Here is a 24,523-nt window from a genome sequence, read left to right on the forward strand (position 1 = left end):
GGTCATATAGATCGGCATGTAGGTGAGGATCCCCTGGGCTTCTCTCCCTGGGGCGGTCCTAATTCACACCATAAAAATCCACCAGGTCATATAGATCGGCATGTAGGCCAGGTCACCTTGGTCTTCTCTACCTGGGGCAGCCTTAATCCACATCAATATGATATCACAATTTGCAATTCTGTGGTATGTGATAAACATCATTGGTACATGTAATTGAAGGAACTTTGTATCAAAAGAGGTGTATTTGTAAAGGAGTCTGGGGAAGCTGAGGATTAACTGGAGGAATGAAGAGAGCTACTGAAACTGGAAGGCCAACATTAGGTCACAAGGAACATTTGTTGTAGTGACATTATTTGTTGAATTGGTAGCTGCATGAAGAACCATGAAAATATCCAAAGAATTAAAAATGATCCATCAGAGTGTTTTCTGTTGTATGTGGCTCAAACTGGTTCAAGCATGGGCTCACAGGATTCATTTGCTAAACCCTCCAGGGTTAGATCTGACAGGACTTCAGGGTTCAAATACTATGTTCAGGACCTGGTTTCTTTCTTCACTTCTGGGCTCTGCTTACTTTGTGTTGAGTCCATTCTCACAAAGACTGTCCCCTGTGGTCCCAAGATAGCAGCTGCCAGCTTCTTACTGCTGTGGCTATAGCCTTCCTCTTTCCCACCAATAGGAAAGAGGAACGGGCCTTCTTTTAATTTTTATTGAGTCTCATTGGTCCTGAGTGGGTCCATGTGTCTATCCCTGAACCTATCACTGTAGCCAGGGGAACGGGATACACTGCTGGGTTCAGCCCCAGGTCATGGGCTCCAACCTTGGGTCCAGAGGCTGACAGTACGTAAAACACTGAAAGAAATAGATGTGGCGCACTTCAGGAGAAGTGTGAATGAATGATGAGAAGCAAAACCAGAAGAATTCCATTTTAGTCTTATCTAGGAAACTCTGAGATGGGTTCAAGGAAGTGATTCAGGGGTCTGTGAATTCCCTGAAGTTCTAAGTACAAGTCTGTGTTTACGTCCATTTTCAGGGAGAGGGTCTATAACTTTGATTAGATTGTCAAGGGCCAACCCAAAAAGTTGGCTACTCTGAGATAGTGGTGGACATTGAATCAGACTGAATTGCTGTTTTTAAACTGAGACTTCATATTTGTACTGTCTTTTTGAGTACTTTCAATATAAGATGAAGAATCTGCTCTTTAGCTGCCTTTTATCAAATGATGGTGAACCCACTGGGATTACCAGAGATGGTAAATACTAACCAGAATTTAGTTTATAGCATTTCTTCAGGTATTAGAAGTTGTAGACCCCATTTCCCCTCCCAAGAAAGTCCTATGTCTGGGGCCCCAAGAGAGGTTGCCCCAAGTTCTGTCACAGAGGGCAAGCTCATGGCCCTGCTGGGGGCCCAGCAGCCCCTTGCTCTCCTCAGAGCCTGCCTCAGCAGCCCCTGTTTGCCCAGGGATGGAGAGCTGCTCATTCTGGGTGAGGACAACCCCTTTGGGAATTATCTCCCCATAATGATTCCAAGGCTTCCCGCAGGCTGCTATTTTTCTGCTAATCCCAGGCCAGGGCCTCGCATGTGTGTTGTTGACAGCAGATAATGTTAGTCCTCTGGCTGATACAGTGGCGGATGAGCAAACATTGGGCGGCTGTCAGAATCCCCGACTTCCTGAGTGTCCACATCGCAGATTCATTGAAGTTTAAACACACAGAGACCTCCCGTCCTTGCCCTTTGCGTTTGCCAAGAGATGAGGTTATCCTCGAGTGAGTGTTGTAAATAGCCGCCCCTCATTTCCCCCTCCAACTTGCACTTTGGATTTTAATCAGGTTCAAAGCCTGCTTGGCATTTTGGTTATTTCCCATCTGTATGACCCACGAGCCACCTAAGGATGCTGAGACTTTAATGTGCACATGAATCACCAAGGATCTTGTTGAAATGCAGGTTCCGATTCAGCAGATTTGAGGTGGGGCCTGAGATTCTGCATTTCTAACAACCTCTCAGTTTTACTAATGCTCCTTCAAGGTCCACACTTCAAAGAGCAAAGGGCTAGGTCAATGGCTTTCAACCCTGGCTGCACATAGGAGTCACGCGGGGAGTTGTAGAAATGCTGCTGCCCGGGTTCCACTCTCAGATGTTCAGACTTACCTGGTCTGGGATGTGACTCCCAGCTTCAGAAGCACCAGGCAGATTCCCTCAGCCCTCAGCCTCTGCCTTCTAGCTCCTCCTCACTGCCTGTCTGGTCTACTCACACTGCCTCTGCTGTATTCCTGGATATTCCTCTCCCTGGCCCTTGGCATTCACGGAGAGTTTATTGTGGACTAGAACTTTCCATATAACCTGACAAGGTCAGCACTACTTCTAGCTCCATTTTGCACATAGACAACCTGAGATTTGGAGAGTGAAGTATCTTGTTCTAGGTCACACAGCTAAGAAGGAGCATCGTGACCCACCCAGGTCTTCTGTCCTTGGAGCACAAAAGCAGCACAGAGAGTGGGTTTAAGAGGATGGCCTCTGGAGTCACAGAGACATGGGACCCACTGCTTACCATGGGTGTGATCTTGGGCAGGTTACTTAGATCCTACAAGCATTAGGTCTCCCTTCTGTAAAATGGGGTGCTAAGAGTACCCACTTCTCAGGGCTATTGGGAGCATAAAAGAGATGACCCATATAAGCCATGGCCCCAGAGCCTGGACCACAGGAAGGGTTGTCACCCTCTCAACACCATGTGCTGCCTCCACAGCACTTCCTCTGGGCCCCTCTTATTTGGCACTGGGCACAGGCTTCTGGATTGTAACTCATCTTTTCTGTGCTCACATCAACTCTTCAGTGGAAAGCCAATTCCTTCAAGGCGGAAAGGTACAAGTATGAAATGCGTTTGAAGGTGATTTCTTTGATTCATGGTCTCCAATGGGTGCCCTTTGTCCTGTGGGGCCCAGCAGTGGCAGGTAGTAAATTCAGCAGTGTTTGTCAATTGATGGAATTTATGTTAGTCAATGGAAAAATAATCGTGTTGGAAACAGAACTGTCATATAAATATAAGTAATTACCTTGTTAGAGTCATTCATTCATTGCCTTCTGTTTACTCAGATCCTATGAAATGACTGAGGACAACTCAGCCTGAATCCCCCAGCCACAGGCCAGGCTGATCTGCTGCCTACTTCCCCCGTGGTAGGGGTGGAGGGCTGAGGAGGTGGGGACTCCACCTTGTGTGTCTCTCATGTATTCAGGTGACTACGTTAGAGGCTGCACACCCAGGACTTCCCCACTTTGAACAGTGACAGTCTCACATCCATGGAAACCCCTCAGTCCCAGACAAATGGGGATGGTTGGTCACCCCACCGCAACCACACACATCTGGGGCCACGTCCTTTCCTTTCACCAACCTGATGACTCCGTGCCTTTCAGCCTTCCTTCTTTGTGGAGGGCTCTTTGGCGTGAGGTGGTTCCTGCTGGTTTTTCTCATCCCCTTTGTGGTGTGGACCCATGAGTCCCTGGGGCTGGGAACAGTTGCTGCCTCCCACCATGCCTGGGCTGGTGGGTTGTGAGGGGTCCCCCGTCTGGTCCCGGCTCAGCATTTCTCTCGGCACAGCCTGATGTCTTCCTCCCTCCGTTTCAGTGCCTTGTGGGTGGCCAAGGGAGGCTCTGTCCTGACGCTGGCAATAAGAAGAGCGTCCGTAAAAGAAAACACCTCCACTTCCCTCCCCCTTTCTCAAGGCTGCGACACACGTTGCCGCAGACAAGCACTCAGTGAGTACACGGAAGTGGGGCTGTCTTCTTTCTGAAGCCGTTTCAGATGAAGTTGAATATTTTTAAACTAGGCAAGCAACACCACAGCTGAAAATGCTTGGATTTGAAAATAAACGTGTGGCAGATTTACACAAATCCCCTGAATCAGTTAGAGACACTTTCAGCAGCAAGTACAGTACGTGACTGAGGGGGCTCACACACCCGAGCTTTATGTTTCTTGCATAAGAAGAAGTCTGGAGGCGGCAGCTGCTGATATCGACTCAGAGATCAGTGATGTCAGGCTCTGATTTGGTATCAGTTCCATTCTCTGGGTCCCTTCACGTCAAAAGATGGCAGCAGCAACTCCAAACATCATTCCTTGTGCAGCTGAGTTCAAAGAGGAAGCAGGGGAGCCTAGAACGGGGACTCTCCTTCCTTGCTGAAGTAGAAATCATTCCCAGAAGGCCCCTCCCACCAGCACACTTCCCCTTACATCCCACTGTCCAGAACTGGGTCATACACCCACCCATTGACAAGGGGCAGATTTCACCTTCTTTACAATCCAAGTCTCTTCCCAATGCCTAAACACTATTGAGGTTCTTTTAGGGAGGGATGGCTTTGGCTGGAGGACAAAAAGCGTATTCCCAGCCCTCTTTCTCTGGGACGCAGAAGCCTGAGTTCCTGTCCTGGTCCTGGTCCTATTTCTGCCTTGCTCAGGGGTGAATAACATGATGAACTGGATGCATCATCCTAAGCCAAGGAACGTGAGCTAGCAGTGAGGTTTCTGCATGAGATTGCTTTCCTCAGTGGCTCCATGGCAAGAAACAAATTTGAAAACTGGTAGACAAGATCATTTCAAAGGCAACTGCTACCTCAGATGTTTCTGAGTGTTGGCAGGGTTGACTGGGCAGCATCTTTGCTTGTCTCCAGGCATTTTTTGCAGACATGCACAGATAGAGATGCAGATGTTGACACAGACACAAATGTAATTATAGATTTTCTTGTCTGATGATGTCTTCAGAGCAGGTGCAGATCCATCTGCTGGGGAAGGCTCAGGAGAAGTCCAACTGGGACCAGGGGCTGGGGCAAATTGAGGGACCTCAGCCTCGTGAGAGCAAGCGAGGCTTTCCATGGCACTCCAGCAGATGCACTGAAGTCTCTGCACAGGAGTGGAAGTCTGGACAAACAGCAGTGGAGGGTGGGGAACAGAGGACAGCTAATAACCAGACCTACCCTAAAAGGCCTCTGATCCACTCTCCTGATTCTAGGAGAAGAGACATAGTCCCTCTTGACTGGAAGTGTGTTGGGAAGAATAAGAATTCAGGATTATCTTTGAAAAGTTACTTAAAAGTACATAAAGTTGTAAAATGCTGTATTGTGATGAGTAGTAGTGGTGACCTTTACAAATTCAGTTGAAGGGTTAAAAGGAAGTAGAGATGCACCATCAGTACTAATCTGTAAATAATGTGAGTATAAGGCTTAAGACAGAGTGGCCAACCATCCTAGACAAACTGGGACAAGTTGATCACTCTAGCTTAAGGTAATAATCAAAAGCAAGTTGAGCGCTTTGAAAGACTTGATAAAGGCAAATTATTAGAAAACATTTTGCTAAAGAGATAAGTGTGGGCAATATAACTAAGGAAGTTTAGAAAAATCTTGCAAATCTAGCAGAGAAATCTAGAAGACGTTGCTTTGCCTGTGTCTTTAAGTTCTTGCTTTGCTTTAATGTTACAGGAACCAGAAATGGAGCACAGCACCGTATGACTTACTCAACAACATTAGTGCTCCAGTTCATAACTCATTTCTAAGAAAAGGCCATCACTAAAGATCGTTAAGAAAATGCACATTTATGGGTTTAAGTTTCAGTGTTTGTGGCCTGATGTTTTCTTTTCCTTTTATGATTCTCCACTTTATCACTTTTAATTAATCAACTCATTGCCAGTCATAATTGAGTTAGCCAGAAAGACTTCAAAGTTTTCAAAAGGCTAACATCATCCTCAATCATCTCAACATCTCTTAATGTTTTGGAGCTAGAAGGGATCTTAAGGATAACCCAATCTGATGCTCTCTTGTCACAAATGATGTTGCTCAGGCTCCAAGAGAGGATGTCCTTGACCACGGCCCCACTGTGAGTAGAGGAGCAAAATAAGCACCTCTCCCACTGCTCTACACTGAAGGCAGTTGTGTGGGAGCCAGGAGAATGCTGTGGCAGGCAGGATAATGGTCCCCCACAGACGTCCATACCCTTACCCCTGGAACCTCTGAATATGTTATTGACAAGGCCAGAGGGACTTTGCAGATGTGGTTAAGGTAAAGGACCTTGAGATGGAGGGATTATCCTGGATTGTCTGAGTGAACCAGTCTGATCACATGTGTTCTTAAAAATGGGAGAGGAGGCAGAAGGTGAGTCAGAGAGATACAATAATGAAAGAAGAAGCAGAAGAGGGTCACAGAAAGAGAGGATTCTGACCCACCCTTGCCGGCTTTGAAGATAGAGGACGTGAGATAGAGCCAAGACATTCAGCCCTAGCAATGGAGAATGGCCTTAGCTGACAGCCAGCAAGGAAACGGGGATCTCAGTCCTACAGCCACAGGAACTTTGTTCGGCCAACAACCTGAATGAGCAAGGAAACGGATCCTCCTCTACAGCTCTCGGAAAGGAGCACGGCCCCATCAACACCTTGTTTTCAGTCTGGTGAGACCCATGTTGGACTTCTGATCTACAGAACGTTAAGATAATAAATTTGTGGTGTTTATGCTGCTAAGTTTGAGGTAACTTGTTACAGCAGCAATAGAAAACTAATACAAATGCGATAGTGACAGTCCTCTCCTTGTTTCAGAATATTCTGACACATAGCAATTGATGTCATAGAAAAGATTCTAGAAGAGCAAGTCATAGAGAAGGATTTATGGTTTAGAAGCTCTTGGGTGAAGGCCAATAGGTTATCAAGGAAGTGGCATCTGAAAGATCCAAGGAACTGAGTGTAGATAGAGCAACTTTCCTGCAACGTGTTCGAAGCTCTCACAGTAGCTGCTCCTCCCCTCCCCCAAGGAGGCACCAAGGCCCACAGAACTAGTGGACAGTAAGTGGGTATACGGTGGGCAGGAACCAGGACAAGTGTGACGATACCCAGCTGCAGGAGGCACTCATCAGCAAGTTCACTTCTTGCTCATCCAAAGACAGTTCTGTTGGAAAAGTAGGTTTTCTTCATTCATTCATTCAACAGAGTTACTGAGCACCTGCTGTGCACCAAGCCCTGTTCTAAGTACTGGAGATAAAGCAGAGCACAAAACAGACCAGGTTTCTGCATTCCTGGTACTTATACTCTGGTATAGGAGGTAGACACATGAACAAGGAAACAAACAAGGTGATTTCTGAAATTGACATAGTATGAAGAAAATAAAAACCACTTTCTGTGATGGGGCAGTGGTCAGGGAATTCTATTTGAGGTGGTGAGCTCCTCTGAGCTGAGTCCATGACAAGAAAGAGCAAGCTATGTGGTGGTTGGGGAAATCATGCTCCAAGCAGAAGGAACAGCAGGTACAAAGGACCTGTGGTGGGAATGAGATTGGCACGTTTGAAGAAAAGAAATGTACAAGGTGACTGTGGCAATGTGAAAGTGCACAAGGGAGAGAGGTGTGCAATCAGACTGGAGAAGTGTTCAAGGGCTAGATCAGGAAGGGTCTTGTCGGCCAGGTTCAGGAGGTGGGATCTTATTTATAGTGCAAGGGGAATTCATTGGAGGTGGTGATGTGACTGGACGTGTGTTTTTAAAAAGGCCTTTCTAGCTGCTGTGTGGAGAATGGGGCGAGGGGAATAAGAGGAGTATGGAGTATTGGAGTACGTTAGGAAACCTCTACAGAAGCCAGAGATGATGGTGATCTGGACCAGGATGGTGGTAGAGGAGATGGTGAGACGTGGCTGGATTTTGAAAGAACAGGGGATGCAGCTCCCGATGAACTGGCTGCTGGGAAGAGCAAAGGAGAGAGCGTGCCTTTTATGAGTGAGATGGGGCCTGCCCTTTGGGAGACAGACACTGCCTGAAAACATTGTTTGCTCTGTTGGGAAATGTAAACATGGACTTCTCTCATGTGCACTGGAATTCAGTTATTAAGCTAGGGGCATGGAGTGCAACCAGAGCTCAGAAAAACGAGAATCCACAGGGGATCCAGTGCTTTGCATATTTAACTCATTTACTTTTTAAATCAATACAATTAGGTGAGTACTATTTTAAGCTCTATTATAGATGAGGAAACAGAGGCACAGAGAGGCTGGGTAACTGTCTTAGGTCTTTCACGGGGTCACCAACAGCCCAGCTACTGAGAGGGGTTTTTTGGTTTTTTTGTGAGGAAGATTGGCCCTGAGCTAACATCTGTTGGCAAATTTCCTCTTTTTGCTTGAGGAAGACTGGCCCTGAGCTAACATCTGTGCCAATCTTCCTCTATTTTGTATGTGGCGCTTGTATGTACACTGCTTGATGAGCAGTGTGCATGTCTGTGCCTAGGATCTGAACCCGCGAACCCTGGGCCACTGAAGTGGAGCATGAGAACTTAATGACTACACCACCAGGCTGGGCCCTAGAGCAGGGACTTGGATCCAGGCAATCTAACTCCCCATCTGAGCACTTACATGCTACGTTCTCCTCGACAAGGATTAGGTGTACTGGTCATGTCTGTAACTAATGATGCACTGGGAGCTTAAACAAATGTTAGAAAGCGTAATTCTTCTAATTCATGAATATACTTATTTTTTTCTAACATTTGCCCAAGTTAGACATTTAGGTCATTGGTTCTCAACAGCGGGCAATTTTGTCCCCCAGGAGACATTTGGTGATGTCTGGACACACTTGTTTGTCACAACTGAGAGGGCAGAGTTACTGGCATCTAGAGGCCAGGCGCGCTCCTAAACCATCTCCAGTGCACAGGAGAACCCCCCGAACAGAGAATGTTCCAGCCCCAGTGCCAAGGCTGAGAACTCCTCTTGTAGGTGAACATAGGCTGGAGGATATGCCTGCACCCGTGAATGATGACAGACAGGAGCGTGCAATTAATTGTCCAATCGATATATATTTATGCAGTGTTAGGGGTTTCTCTCTAGGGGACAGGAAGATGATGTGTTGTAATTTGTAATCGCACATTCTAGTCTGAGAGATGGGACATAGCACAAAACAAGATAATCACTGGCGAGGCGACCTAGAAGTGATTCTGAGGGCAAAAGGGTCTCAGAGAGGGAATGTTGATGGAGGATTGCATCAGGCTTCAAAGAGGTGGTGCCTGGGATGGCGACCTGAAGATGGAGCATCATTTGGGTGGGGAAGCCCTGGTAGGGCCCTTTGCCTTGGGAAGAACCATTCGTGAAGACACCGAGGTAAGAATTAGCAGGAGCACGGGCGCTGGGGGAGTAGAGTGGGGAGGTGCAGAGAGGCACAGAAAGGGAACGATATAGGAATTTGGAGTTGACTGAATCAGTTTCTCCTGATGGAAGGAGGGCAGGGTAAGGCCAGATTATGGAGGGCTGAGAAAACCAAGCATGGGTTTGCTAGTGGAAGGACTAGGGAACTAAGAGCACTCTCAAAGTGAGATTTTGTACATGCCTTGGGGGCATTTCTCAGTCATGGTAGAAAATGCTACCTGGAGGAGCTGGTCTGGAGGGGTGGAGGCCAGAAGGCTGGGCTGCGACTCAGCTTGCAGTGATGAGGTGGGTTTAGGTGATGATGGGGTAGGTTTAGGTGATGGAGATGAGACAGGTTTAGGTTGGGTGATGAAGTGGGTTTAGGTGATGGTGATGAGGCTGGTTTAGGTGGTGACCACAGAAATGGAGAAGGATAAACTCAACAGTCAGTTCTCTGAGCACCCAAGTTACTCCCCCATTCACAGATGAGAAGTCAGAGACACTGTGAGGCTAAGTGACTTGCCTGCTGTTGCGACCAGCTAATAAGTGGCAGGCCTGGGCAGGACTGGGCTTTGTCCACTTGTGTGGACGGCAAGAGAAAACCTCCGTGGAGCTTGGTTTGTAGAGAATCTAGGGCCAAGACTGTGTAAAGGGTAAGACCCCGATTCCGAGTATATTCCAGGAGAACAGGCAATGGTGGAAGTAACTGAAGACGGCAGTAGTGGTTGCGCTCGAGTGGGTGGGCCATGATGGACTTTTTTCTTCTTTCCCTTTTTCTGTTTTCGGAAATGTATTTAATGAACAATTCTACTTTCACAATAAAGGGGAAGAGAGCATTTGAGCATCTGTATCTACTACTAAAGAGAAATGAGTGAGAAAAAGACCAAGAAGAAGCCACTGTGTTTTGCTGGAGGGAAGAGATGGGCGTGGGGGGAGGAGGCCCTCAGGAGAGCAGCCTCCCTGGGAAGCAGGAGGTCAGGGGGAGGAGGGGAGGCAGGGCTCAAGTGTCTGGGTTTGCAGTGACACAGAACCAAGAATTGGGATGGGAAGAAGCACCACGGTTGAGCCAGGCAGGACTCCCATTTTTCTGAACGCACTGAATTGCACACCCCTACCCTCACAGTCCCCTTCTTGTCCTTCAGAGAAACCAGTGTCCCTGTGATCCTGGTAGGGCTTATCTGTGACTCTGCCCGCTCATCTGGCAGCTATCGCCCTGAGCTGCTAGGAGCCTGGAGAAGATGAAGGCTTTCGTGGTTCTGTCCCTCATTGGGTACCTGGTGGTTCCAAGTGGCACTGCTGTCTTGGGGCGCTGTGTGGTGGCTAAGAAGCTCCATGAAGGAGGCCTGAGTAATTTTGAGGGCTACAGCCTTGAAAACTGTGAGTATGCCCTCTCAGCCCCCTCTCCTCACCTCCTTCCCTTCTGTCCTCTGCCCAGGCATCCCCAACTCCAGGCTTCTCTGAGCCACACACCTCCTGTTCCATCTTAGGGGTGTGCCTGGCTTACTTTGAGAGCAAGTTCAACCCCATGGCTGTCTATGAGAACACGCGTGATGGCTACACCGGCTTCGGCCTCTTTCAGATCCGCAACAATGTCTGGTGCGACAGAGGCAAGAACCGCTGCCATGTGTCCTGCTCTGGTAGGTCCCCGCCCTCCATTGCGCACCGGGGCACCGGGGACCGCAGCATTGAGCTCAGAGGTCTGCCTTCCCGAAGGCCGGAGTTTACAAGCTTGGAGCAGGGAGCAGGAGGGCCAGGGGGGCTGGGCTGAGCCGAGTCCCAGGTGGGGCCCTGGAGAGGCTGAAGGCCCCACTGCCAGGGGATCAGGGAGAAAGAGCTGAGGAGTCAGGCATGCGGCCTGGGATTGAGCGATGGAGACCCACGTCCAGGTGGGCAGAGAAGGCATCGGGATGTTGAGAGGAGGCGAGGAGGCGGCGGCCGAAGTCAGAGCCCATCCGACCCTGAAGGGTGAGAGCAGAGGGCACAGTGGGCCTGATTTTACCACACTTGGCCACCACACTCTTCTTTAAGGGGAACAGATGCTGCCACTTTGACAGGCAGAAGTGGTCACTGGGGGGAGACAGGAGTGGGCCGTCCCAAGGGGAGCTTGCCCTGCTGCTTTTTGGGGCTCCCAAACACTGTGGTCAGGAGGAGGTGGTTGCCCAAGATTCACTCATCCTGTGAACATTTACTGAGCCCCCACTAAGTGCCAGGCCTCCTGGAGTTGACATTCGAGTGCTTGCTAACTGCCAGGTACTCTTCTAAGCTCTTCACAGGTATTAATTCGTCTAATCTTCACAATGACCCCCAGGATGTGCGCACTGTTACTATCCCCATTCCATAAGTGTGGAAATTGAGGCCCAGAGAGAGTAAGTACGTGCCCAAGGCCACACAGCTGGTAGGTGGTAGAACTGGGAGCAAATCCAAGCAGTGTGACTCCTGCCTCAGGGCAACTATGAGGCTTCACGGCCAGAGCTCCTCCTGATGCCTGAGGCTGTCACTGTGCGGCATGAGGCTCTAAGGGTGCCAGCATCCTAGGGTCTTCCTAATGAGTAACCTCCCTCCCTGTGATGGGTGAGAAATGTCCCAGAGCCGGTGGCTTCTGAGCTGGGTCTTTAGGAGGCAGAGTGGAGAGGTCATGGCACAGGCTTACAGCCTTACAGTGTGGTACTGGAGGAAGCTGCCTTGTGTTGGGTCCCATGCTCAGCCTTGGAGCTCCAGAGAGGAGTAAGATAGTTTCCAGATTCAAGGAGAAGCAGAACTGCAAAGTAAGAGGGAAAGGCGCAAGAGCCATGCAGGAACTTCGTGGGAATCCCAGCTGCTCCCACGATGTGCTACATGCACTTGTGCAAGTCACTTCCTAGAGCTTCCTTGTCTGTGAAGTGAGGATGACATTACCTACCTCTTATAGTTGCTGTCAGCATTAAATGGAGTCATGTATGTGAAACACTGTGGAGGACCCATAGTGAATTACAAAAATCACAGTCTAGGGAAGACATACACATTAAGAAGGTGACTTAATTACTGTGATGGAACCTTCAGTGTCATCTTGAGCTTCCTGGTAGCCAAAGCAAAAAGAGAAACACAGTAAACCTATAATTTATATCTCATAAGAAGAAATATATATATATGTATGTATATATTAAAAAATATATAGGTATATGTGTGTGAATACACACACAGAGCCAGAATCCATGGGAGAAACATACAGTTATCTGTAATAGAGGTGGTGGTACTGGGTGCTGTAATGAAAACATGGTGGACTAGACATCCTGGAAAATCCGCCCACTAGATAAAATATAAAACAGAAAAAAATCTTTTAAAGTACCTGGGTGAGCTGGCAAGAAAGTAAGAGAAATCCCTTGAGGCTAAAAAGAGGCGCAAGAATCCAGATAGGTGAGTGAGGATGGAAGCCAATGAGGACCCTGGGGCACCTGCTGATTCACTGTAGCGTGATGCACAGGTTTGTGGTCACCATGTAGACTGGGCCTGAGCAAGGTGAGGAGGTGTGTTGGAGACCTCCATAGAAAGCCAAGAGCCCCAGAGAGCTGCCTTGTCAGCTGAAAGAGGTGAGCTGGAAACTCCCGAAAGTGAGGACATTCCAGAAAGAGGGGAAACCGTCTTCCCTGAGGATGTGGAAGCCCAGCCCATAGACCTCACAAGGCACCATCGGGAGGCGCTACCCTGTGCTAAGCGCCGGGGGCAGTGCAGAGGAATCGGGTGCTTTCCCTGTCTGGCAGGGTGGGGAGCAGAAAGAGCACAGGCTTTGAGGTCAGAGTCTTGGCTCCACCTCCTACTGGTTCTGTGATTTGAGCCTCAGTTTTCTTAACTGTGAAATGGAGATAATAATAGTGCCTAGCCCGTAAGGCTTTTATGCGTTCGTAGAGCACTACGTACGGTGCATGTAAAGGGCTGAGCACCGTACACCGTCTAGTGCTTGATGAATACAACTCTCTTTCATTCAGAGGATTTACGAGGCAGTTGGGGGTTAGGATGTATGTATTACACATGGGTGTGCATGTATGCATGTGGTTATGTGTGTATGGGTGTGTATAACAGATAAGTGCTGAATCAAAGTGGCATTTTACACAGAAGAAGGGAGAGGGCTCAGTGGGCTAGGTGGTCAGTGACAGACTTTTAAGGACTGTACTGTTGGGATGAGCAGATCCAGGTTGGGAGACGAGCTTGAACAAAGTCTGGGCAGAGGAACTGCATGTGATCCTCAAGCTGTGGGTACTGGGGTGGAGCACCCACCATCGGGTGGGCACCGTCTTTGCCTCCTGCCCCTTGATGTGTCTTGAATGGTGCAGTGGTGGAGGAAAGCAGTGGAAGGCGAGGTTGTAGAAGTGGAAAGGCATGTTGGGCCAAGTTGGACTAAGGCAAGGATTTGGGGTTCTGTTTCACAGGCAATTGGGGGCACTGAAGTAATGTTTTAAGGAAAAGCAAGCGATCAGACTAGATGACGGAAGGTGGGAGACTGCAGTGTAGGCAGAAGGAGGGGATTGCAGTAGTCAGGCGGGAGGTCTTGGCTTCCACCCTCCAAGGTGGGAATGGAGGATGAATGCATAGACACGTTGGTTCTTCAGAGGTACCTCTGGGCCCTCTCACATGTGGTTCCTTCTGCCTGGAACAATTTACCTGCCGTGATTCCCTCAACCCCCTTTCCTTACCTCCTCTTTTAGATGTCACTTGGCCCAATAACCCTTCCCTGACCCTTCAAGTCTGCATTAGGTGCCCCCACATCAAGCTGCCTTCCCCATCACTCCAGGTATCCTTTGTACTATAATGTCGACCATCTTTGTCTACCCCTCCCAGCCTGCAGGCTCTTGGAGGGCAGCGGTGTCTGTCGTTCTATCTCCACAGCCTCTTATGTTGCCTAGTGCAAAATATTCACTATATATATTTTTTAATGAAAATATTATTATAAGAATTACAAGAAAAAAAATCAATACATTTAGTAAAAGATGACCACATCCTGCACCTCCCAGTCTTGTCTGAGAAAAATCCAGGGGTAGATTTATTCTTGGAATCACATGGAAGCCTCTCCAAAGTGAGCACCGTGTACCTTCTCTAACGTCACTCTGACCTATCTGCCACGTGGTGGTGTGGTATCATTCCACTTTATTTTCTCCACAGCTTTACTGAATCCGAATTTACAGAAGACAATTGAATGTGCCAAGAAAATTGTAAAGGAAAAAGAAGGGATGAGAGCATGGTGAGTGGTACATCTTTAAATAGCCTGTATTAATGACTTTCATACATTGTCTTTAATCTTAATCTTGGCCTAATCTTGGTTGCTGCACCTCTGCAATCCCAAACTAGTAGGCTCCTAGCCACCAAGTTAAGCAGTGGAACACCACTGAGTTCTGCGACCCCAAGGCTGCAGGAGGAAGGAAATAATTATCAGCAAATTGCCGTAAGTTGAACATGTTTTTCCCCTCTCAAATCTTGTTTAGGATTATACAGGATGCCAGGATGAGCATCTTTGAAATAAATCTCTGGGTGTATCTCTGATTATTTCTTTCATATTAATTCCTACAAAGGTTTTTGAAAACTTTTAGGGTTCTTGACGTACATTGTGAAACGACTCTCTAGCAGACTTGTACAAGTTTATACTAATAATAGTTTAATAAAATGCCTATTTACTGCACTCTCACTAATTACAAAACCTTCGCCATTTGAAAGATGAATAACAAATTTGTCTTATCCTCTTTTACGTTTTATGATATACATTAGGGTGTTTTCCCATTATGTTTGTTATATATTTACATTCTTTTGTGATGTTTTTCACCGTCCCTGTCCTTTGCCCATTTATTTTAATTCAGGTCATCATGTTGGTTTGAAAGAACTCTTTATATATTAGGTTTAGCAACTGATTGTTATATATTTGTTGTCAAAAATAGCTGCAACTCTGATTTCTTCTTTAACCAGACATTTGCTTAGGAAAGCCTTTAAAATTTACACGTGGTTGGGCCTGTTTTTGACTTCTTTCACTCCATATTATATTTGTTCACATGGTTGTGTGCAGTTGTGATTTGTCCATTCTCATTGCTGTAAATGTAATCTATCTATCCATCATATAGATACATCATAATTACTTATCCATTCTTTTGATGGTGGCATTTGGGTAGTTTTCACTTTTTTTAGTGATGCCATGAACATTCTATACCTGTCTTTTGGTGAACATATAAATGGATTTTTCCATTGATTATACAAGGAATAAAATTGCTTGTCATAGGATATGCATATTTTCAGATTTGGTGTATTCTGCCAAACAGTTTTCTAGAAAGATTTTGTCAGCTTACACTCCCATCAGCAGTTATGGGTTTCAGTTACTCCAAATTCTTGCCAATGCTTGGTGTTTTTTAGTTTATTCTTGTGACTGTGTAGTGGTATTGCATTGTGGGTTTCCTTTCCATTTCCCTGGTGACTAATGAGATTGAACACCTTTTCAAATGTTTCATGGCCATTTAGATATCCTTTTTTTGTGAAGTGCCTGTTCAAAATCTTTTGCTAATTTTTCTATTGCGTTTTCTGTCTTTTTCTTATTAATTTGTCAGGAGTTATTTACATATTCTTCATAGAGGTTTTTTGTTGGAAACAAGGATTGCAAATATCTTCTTTCATTCTGTCGGTTACCTTTTCACCTTCTTAATGGAGTGTTGATAAACAGAAGTTCTTACTCTTAATTTAGTCTAATTTATCATTACTTTCCCTTTCTGGTTATTTTTGGTTATTTTAAGGAAACATTTGCCTATTCCTAGGTCATGAGGATATTCTCCTTAATTTTTTTGAAGGCTTTATTGTTTTACCTTTCACATTTGGCTCTACAATGCCTTTCCTTTCTTTTTCTTGCCTTATCACATTGGCTAAGATCACCAGTAAATATTGAATAGAAGGGATGACAGTGGCATCCTTTCTATTCCCAATCTCACAGGTAGGAAGTTCAATATTTTATCAAGTGTGGTGTTTTCTTTACGATTTCTGAGATACTCTTAATCAGATTAAGCATAGTCCTTTCCATTTCTAGTTTGTTAAAGCTTGTTTTTTTTTTTCTTTAATCATGAATCAGTATTGAATTTGGTTATTATGTTTTTAGTTTCTTTGTACTTCCGTGTTAGCCTATCCATCTTCCTTTTGAAATTCAAACTGTTGTCTTTTTTGTTTCTCTTCTCTTCCATGGCTTTCTCCAGAGATTGTGTCTGGTTACATCTTACTGAGGATGCCACTTTTAACAAATTTATTTCTGGATCCTGCAATATGCTATCTTCAGAAGGACATTCCTCTGAATTTCACCACAATGCCCTCTTTTCTTCTTGTGATATTTTCCCATGGGTCCCATGTTAGTTTTTCCCTTCCTTGAATAGGACAGACTTACTTATATTCAGTATTTGCCAAATAGATAGGTTTGTGACTTCTTCTTGTCTCTGCTCAGTTACTTGGGTGATAGTCAGACCTCCTTCTCAGATATCCATCTTGGCTTAGATTGGTATGTAATGTACATCCCATGGCCCAACTTCCAATTTGGAGATTTTTATGATATATGTGTCTGTTTCTTTCTCATAGGCTGAACCAGTGGAGTACATGAAAACCCTCCATTTCCAGCATGCATTGCTACCACCTCCGTCTATACCATTTATCATGGTGGACCTATATTATCCCGTAGACACTGTGTCACTACCAATTTCCACCTTCTCCTGTCTTTCAACCCTCTCCTCCATCCCACATTTCATAATTGACTGCCTGGTTTATTCTGGGCATTGTAGTCTCCAGTGAGATCTAGAAACAATGTCGTATCTCCTCAGCTCCAGATTATACATCTAAATATATCTGAATTAGAGTTTATCTTGCAGTTGATGTGTCCTCCCCCTAAAGTTGTTAATAAATCATTCTTGCATCTTACAACAGAAGCTATCTTAGAGGAAATCCTCTAATGATAGCTACAATTTCTTGGCTGCTTTAGTGTGTAGGCCTTGTAGGTTTATATAAATGTCATCGTTTAATCCTCACAGATATCTTTGCAGTGAGTATTTTTATCCATTAAAAATGAGGAAACTGAGGCACAGAGAGGTAGAGTAACTTACCCATGGCCGCAGCACTGAAATTGATCCTGGATCTGTGCTATTCCAAGCCTCAGCTTTCACTAGGCAACTCAAAGAGATGGGAATGGTTTGCACAGGATATCTGTGCTCTGGTCATGTAGAAGGCAACAAAAGGATGCTGTCCAGTTCTCTTTTGCGCACAGACTCAGGATTTCAGAGCAGGGTTGGTCAATGGGGGAGGGGAGGACTGCAGGTAGCCTCATTTCACTAGTGGAAGCCTGAGTGGCATTCCTTACTGTAACCCACAGGCCCTGTAGGCAGTGGAGATCTTGTCCAGAATCTGGCAACAGCAGATGTGTCCGTCTCAGAGGTCCAGGCTTTTGTGGTTGCTTTTTTATCTTTTTCTGCGTCTTTGGGAGCAAAGTTCAGCCAGAGATTCTGGGCTGTTTCTCTTACCTCTGTATCTCCAACATCTAGCTCTATGCCTGGCATGTAACAGATGTCTCTTGAATGTTCATTAAAAGACCAAGGCTGCATTTGGGGCCATTAGCCAGAAGCCATTTTTAAAACTTTTACTTTTTAATTTATCATTTATAAAAATAAAAATAATACATACTTTAAAATTAATAATAAAAAACTTATCAGCAGGCTCCTGTTACTATGTCTTACAAATCAGAGAAAAACATAGGCACAAATATCTTAAAACACGCATGGAATCCCAACGTATACACTGACATGCACTTAGCTTTTTTTTCACTTATTAATAGAGCTTGTGACTCCTGGCACATTACCACCCAGAGGTCTCTGCCATCACTGTGACAACTACTTAGTACCCTGCTGTGTGGACGCTGCAGGGGATTATCTGCCAGTCCCCTGTTGATGAACATTTAAGTTCTTTCCATTTTTGTTGCCACTGCTGTTTCAACCAGTTCTACAGTGAGCATCTTGCTCTTAGAATTTGTACTTTCTTTCAAGTGTATCCTTAGGGAAATCCTTTGCAGAAGATTTGCTGGGACCGTTCAGTGCATTTAAAAGTTGGAGGGAGATCGCCAAATTGGCATTCAGGGAGGGGTGTCTGCACTACAGTGCGTGAGGGGCCTGTATTGCCCCAGCTCACTAGCCTGGAGCATTAAAACTTGTGTGGTTTTTGGAAATTGAGACTTGTGAAACCATACCATTCTGTTTTATTTTGCATTTTTAAACTATAAAAAAGTTGAGCATCTTTTCATGGGTTTGTTGGCCATTTTTCTGTGAACTGCTTGTTCAAATTCTTAGCCCATTTTTGTATGGGTATGATAATGTTTTCTTTTGTTTTTATTGATTTTATATGAGTCCTTTATAAACTAGGGTTAGTACACCTCTGTCCATCATATCCATGTGCACTATTTTTCCAGGTTTGTTATTTGTATTTTGACTTCGTTTATGGTATTTTCATCATGCAGGAGTTTTACATGTTCACAGAATCAAAGTCCTCAATCTTTTGTTGGTGGTTCTGAGTTTTTATGAAATCTCTTGTTAAAGACTTTTCGTACTCCAAGATTATAAAGAAATCAGCCATGTTTTCCTCTGTATTAGGACAGTGCCTGGCACAAAATAAGCCCTATAGTAAGTTTCTGTTAAATAAATTAGAAAATAGAATTTGCATGGTTTCATGTTTTTCTACTAAATTTTTGGCCTTCTTATAATTTATTTTCGTATAAAAAGTGAGATAGGGATCCAGCTTTATATTTTTCAAAGGTCTAGTCAGTGGTCTCAACACTACTTATTTATTAATCCATTTTCCTCACTAGTTAATACATTGCATTTTAAACTGGGAGTTGCCTTATTAATGTTAACTGTCTTCTGAGTGTTCAAAATATCTTTCGTACCTAGTCTCAACTTTCCCGTTAATTTGGAAGCTTGGCTGGCCCTCCAGCATAGGCACTAATGAGCTAAACTCATCTTTATTGTAGTACAGCGCTGAGCAGGGCTATGCCAGGCCTGCTGATCAAGGCCTTCTGACTTGCTCAGGATTCCCAGGGAAGTGAGCTCTTATTAAGCTAGTAAGCAGCCACGTCTTTCCCAAAGCTCAGATCAAGCGGCTTTGCAGAGTCAGGGCAGACAGGAAGGGAGACAACCAAGGCCCTGCATGCCCTCGCACTTCTGCAACGCCTGCCCAGGGCTGCGGAGATCCTCGCGATTTCTGAAAATATGTACGCGTGTGTTTTCCCTGCTGCCTTATAGCCGTGAGGGGCCAGGGGCCCACAGCCCCTTCTTCAGCTGTGGGAACCCCTACCTGTGAAGACTCCTGGGGGCCTGCCCGGCTGAGGGATGGGACTAACTAAACAGGATTTCTAACGGCCTGCAGCGGGCCTGGTGACTCCAACAGCTTCTAGGTTGAGATAGGAGGACCTGGGCCCTGGGTGCTGGCATAGGGCCTGGGAATAGGGGGGTCACTTTTAGGGGCACCAGGAGAAAAGCTTAGAGAAACTCGGTCCTGCTGAGCAAGGCGGGGTTGAGGAGACGGAGGGAATCTTGGAAGGTGAAGCAGGTGCGGAGAAATTTGAAGGAGGCTCTGGCCCAGGAGATGAGGGCTCCCATTTCAGATCTAGGGTCTGCCACGTACTCACCATATGACCCTGGGCAAGTCACAGAACTTCTCTGATGCTCACTTCAGAGAAGTTAAAAATCCTGACCTTGCAGCGTTGGGGGAAGATTTCACAGTTTGCTGTTCAGCTTCCCCATCTCACAGTGTGGATTTATAGAAAGAGGGAGGGAGGTTGTGGGCATGAGCACGTAGGGAGCACCAGCAATCATATTAGGATGTGGTGGAGACAGCAAGAGAGACATACTCGAGGTACACAAAAGCTTTCAGAAATGTGCCCACAGCAGGGGTAGCAAGCTCAAATGCTCCGGGGACCAGGCCGGGGGTGTAAATGGGCCAGTGGGAGCTGCGGAGGCCTGGAGATCCCGAGTTCTGACAGCGTCCCCGCTCTTCGCTCTCCCTCCTGTTCACTCTCCCTGGCTTTCCCCTCCGCAGGCCCTCCTGGTCCCTGAACTGTCAGAACTCGGACACTCTGGCACGGTGGTTGGACGGATGCAAGCTGTAGCCACCGGGGCGGCCCTCGCAATCCTCACCATGTGCATCTTCTGCATGAAGATGCTTTTCTGTTTGCTACCTTCCCTCGACCTTGTTGCATAACTCACCGCTTGACAGCTCCAGATGGAGAAGGACAAAAGTTTGCTTTATCCACGGATGCAGGATGCAGAATAAACCAGCTAATTATTCAGCCCGGGTCAAAGTCTCCGCTTATATTAATACACTGTGGTTGTTACTATGTTAACCATTATTTACCATTATCATGATTTATGTCTCATGCTGGGACACACAGGTGAAAGTGAGGAGACCACAAAATCCTCTTTGCACTTCTATAGAGAGGATTCAGTGACGGTTGCACTTTCTTATAAAAAGTTAAGTTCTGGGGGCCAGCCCAGTGGCGTAGTGGTTAAGTTCACGTGCTCTGCTCTGGCAGCCAGGGGTTCACTGGTTTGGATCCTGGGTGTGGACCTACGTGCCGCTTGTCAAGCCATGCTGTGGCAGGCGTCCCACGTGTAAAATAGAGGAAGATGGGCATGGATGTTAGCTCAGGGCCAATCTTCCTTAGCAAAAAAGAGGAGAATTGGGAGCAGATGTTAGCTCAGCGCCAATTTTCCTCAAAAAAAAAAAAGTTAAGTTCTAAAAAATTATCAGTAATGCATACTTGCACTAGAGAAATCGTGAAAAATACAGAAATGGAAAAAAGAAGAATCCTCCTATAATCTTAGTGCCCAAAGACAATCTCTATCCTGCCTTCATTGTACTCCCTTTTGGTCTTTTTTCTGTGTAGGGCTTTTTCTTTTTTTCAACATTGCTGTGATAATGCTGTAGATAGAGTTTTGTACCTCACCTTTTAGAAAGAAAAAACATAGTAATAAACCTTTCCTCCTTGTGTATTTCAATTTTAAGTAGAAAGGTGTTTATTTCTAAAGCTTAGTGGCTTACAGAATCCTTGCATGGGACGGAGCAGCAAATGTCAGCCTGGGCTTCAAGGACCCACCCACCCAAGACATGGGAGCAGAAGTAGCAGCCAAGGTTTCTGCTGCCAGAAGCCAGGTCACCTGAGGGAACCTAAGCTATGACGGGGTTTGGAGAATACAGTCCTTAACTGTTCAGCCCTTATACCGGAGGAAAGCACTGGAGTGGCATCGAGAGAGCCCATCTATAGCATCTACCTCACCATGGTGTTAGAGATTCTTCAAAATGAAATTTTAGCGACAGTGTTCGTTGTATGAATGCACCATATTTATTTTCACTTTTCCTCTACTGTCAGATTTTTAGATATTGCCATTTTAGAAACAATTACAAAGAATACTATTGTGGCCGTTTGTGGCTGCCTCTCTTTTCACTTTTACACTTTTAAAATAACACAAACAACACATATTTAATAAAGAAAACTTTATTTTTACAGATTGTCATAAAGAAGGAAGTTAAAAACCCATCACCCTCCCACTGAAACAGAAGTTTTCATCACTGCTCTGTAGCCGCACTTGAGAGAACCCTGACGTAGGGATGGTTAGTGTCAATCTTTTCACGTGTGCCCTTCCCTACCTCAGGGTGTCGGCACATTTTTTCCTTACATACATGGACTGCCACTGTATATACAGTTTTGTGTCTTGCTTTTTTCATTTAATGTTTTGTGGTCTCATATTTCCAGGTCTATGATAGGGGTCCCAGCACTGTTTTTAATAACTGCACAGTATCCCCCTATGTGGACAAACTATAATGTGTATAACCATCCTTTGTTACTCTGTTCAATTTAGACAAAAAGGAAATGACATAAGTGAATCATGACCCCCTTAAAGGCAGTGGGACCGAAAGCAAGCCAGCCCTCCTTTTTGTTTGCATCTTGGTTACTTTCAGAAAGGGGAAGAAAGAGCTCTAAGTCAGAATTTCAGGGGCAGAACTTTGACTCAAGTTTAGTAATGACTGATCAGTTTAATCAATTGGTTTTATGTGGCTTTCCCCGCTCTCTCGAGAAGAGGCAGTTGGCGACGCACTTGCTGTTGAGAGCAACGAGAAGATTTTGAGAACTTGAGAGCAACTTTCTTATTGAGCTGGGAGCCCCACACTGTTTCCGAGGGTGAGCCCAAGCGTGACAACACACCCGACCTCAACCCAAGCTTAATGCAGACATTAATGACAGCCTGCAATTGATTCAAACACTATCTCCTCAAGTACCACATCCAGCGCACTGCCGCCTCCTTCCAGCCCGTTGCTTCCGCCCGGCTCATCATCGTCCTCTAATGGCCACTTGTGTCAACAAGGGCGGGAGGCTTGAGGACAAAGCAAATGTTTGTGTATTGATTGGAAAGCCTCTCTAGGGTTTCCCAGCATCGCTCCGAGCTTGGCTCCTGTCCCACTGGTAATGCACATCACAATCTAGCACTCATTCCGGAGCCACATCTCCCTGTCTGGTTTACAGAGTGATCAAAACTAGATTAAAAAATCTCAATAACAACAACTCCTGTTATTATTACTTCTATCACCAGCAGCTACCATACTAACTCCAATTTCACAAATATTACACATGAGCCTTTACAGACAATATTTTCATACCCTGCAAAACCTTACAAGGTAGGTGTGAATTATAACCACATTACAGGTGGAGAAGCTGAGGCTTGGAGGGGCTAAAAACTTGGCTTTACTCCAGCCTGGTAAGTGATGGAGAGGGAAGAGGTATCTCCCCGAAACCTATAGCTCCCGTACACAGTCGCCCCTCCAAACCCTGGTACTATATTGGTGTTAATTTTCTATTCCACCTATTAGCTGGAAAATTGGGTCTCTGGCTTTTTTTAAGAATTTGCATTGAAGATGTTTTAGGCAACTAGCGCAGGACAATGGGTCATTGTCATAGTGCCCAATTCAAAGGCTGGGAAATTAAGGCCCTAAGAGGTGAAGTAACTTTCTCAACTATGCAAAATAAGTCAATAGAGAAGGCAGTGTGGTGACCTGCAACATTTCCAAACTTCTATCACGATAAGACTCACCTGGGTTGGCTGTTAACATGCTGATTCCTGGGCCATGCCCCATAGCTACTGAGTCCCCATCTCCAGGGATGGGGCCCAGGAGTCTGCGTTTTTAAAAGTGTCTCTGGATAAATCTGATCTTTGGGAAAGTTGGGAGAAATTGGTTAGTAGAAAGCTTATGGGTTGGGAAGAGTCAGAAGACATAGGGATCATTCTTGGCTCTGCCACTGATTGTTGAGCCGTCTAATTTTCTGAGCCTCATTTTTCCTACCTGTAGACCAAAGTGAATGTCCCTGACTGGGTTGACCACACAGTGTGGTGTTGAGGGGGTGGCAGTGAGGTGATGGGGTCTTCTGACTCCTGGGCCCTTTACCTGCTTCCCAGAACCTTGTTGACTTTATCAGTAAAGAGGCTGCTAAAGATCTGCTATCAAGAGGGTTGGGATGGGGCATGTGTGTGACCCTCACTGTTTGGTGTCATGTGTTCCTGAAGGGTAGCTTGGCCAAGTCGGTTACTGGAGTATAAACATTGAATCTTATCCTCAAGACACTGCTTTCTAGAATTTCCCTTAAATGGTGGCTAGTTTTGTTTTGTTTTTGTGAGGAAGATTGGCCCTGAGCTAACATCTGTTGCCAATCTTCTTCTTTTTGCTTGAGGAAGATTTTTGCTGAGCTTAACGTCTGTGCCAATCTTCCTCTGTTTTGTATGTGGGTCACTGCCACAGCATGGCTTGATAAGCAGTGCATAGGTCTGCACCCGGAATCCAAATCTGCAAACCCCAGGCCAACGAAGTGGAGTGCATGAACTTAACCACTACACTATCAGGCTGGCCCCCTGCTTTTTGTTTTGAATCTCAAATCCTACATTACTTCTGGGGCTAGGGGTGAGCCAGGCAGCTGCTGCTCCTCATTGCTGCTTCCTCTTCCTCCCTAGACTTCTCCAGCTCCTTTGAAGTGAGTGCTGCTCCTCCATTCTCTTCTCCCTGCCCTTCATTCACTGAAGGTTTGGGCTCCTGACTCACTGTTTTTCCACCACTGCTGGAGTCATCATTCTCAGTGGTCTCAGTATTTATGTGGACAATCCACTAGCATCCTTACTTCTCAGTTCCTCAAGGTCATTGCCTGCAAAGATCTTGTCCTCCATCTCACTTCACCTACCACTCCCATGGCCATAACTTAGCCTTGTCATTACTAACAACATCACCACCTCCAAAATCTCAGTTCTAAGCACCTCACTCTTTGAACACCACCTTATATCTTTCCATGGCATTCCCTCTAAGAGTTCTCTAACTCCAACAATTCTGTCTCCACTGGGATCTCTA

The 24,523-nt window shown here is 45.8% G+C and overlaps 1 protein-coding gene across 1 annotated transcript; it reads left to right on the forward strand.

Moving 5' to 3' along the window:
- The first annotated feature begins 10,356 nt into the window (after positions 1-10,356).
- LYZL4 (lysozyme like 4) lies at positions 10,357-20,246 on the forward strand. Its single transcript, XM_046655028.1, has 4 exons — positions 10,357-10,495; positions 10,606-10,755; positions 14,252-14,330; positions 20,177-20,246. Exons 1-4 carry the CDS (start codon positions 10,357-10,359, stop codon positions 20,244-20,246), a joined length of 438 nt encoding a protein of 145 aa, XP_046510984.1.
- The last annotated feature ends 4,277 nt before the right edge of the window (positions 20,247-24,523 follow it).

Source organism: Equus quagga, chromosome 1 (assembly GCF_021613505.1).
Source record: "Equus quagga isolate Etosha38 chromosome 1, UCLA_HA_Equagga_1.0, whole genome shotgun sequence".
In the NCBI taxonomy this organism is placed as follows: domain Eukaryota; kingdom Metazoa; phylum Chordata; class Mammalia; order Perissodactyla; family Equidae; genus Equus; species Equus quagga.

Excerpts from the sequence above, each read along its gene's own strand:
- LYZL4 (XM_046655028.1), top strand. The coding sequence starts at position 10,357 with ATGAAGGCTTTCGTGGTTCTGTCCCTCATTGGGTACCTGGTGGTTCCA. Across the intron at positions 10,756-14,251 it reads CTGCCATGTGTCCTGCTCTG|CTTTACTGAATCCGAATTTA; the intron begins GTAGGTCCCCGC and ends TTTTCTCCACAG. Across the intron at positions 14,331-20,176 it reads AAAGAAGGGATGAGAGCATG|GCCCTCCTGGTCCCTGAACT; the intron begins GTGAGTGGTACA and ends TCCCCTCCGCAG.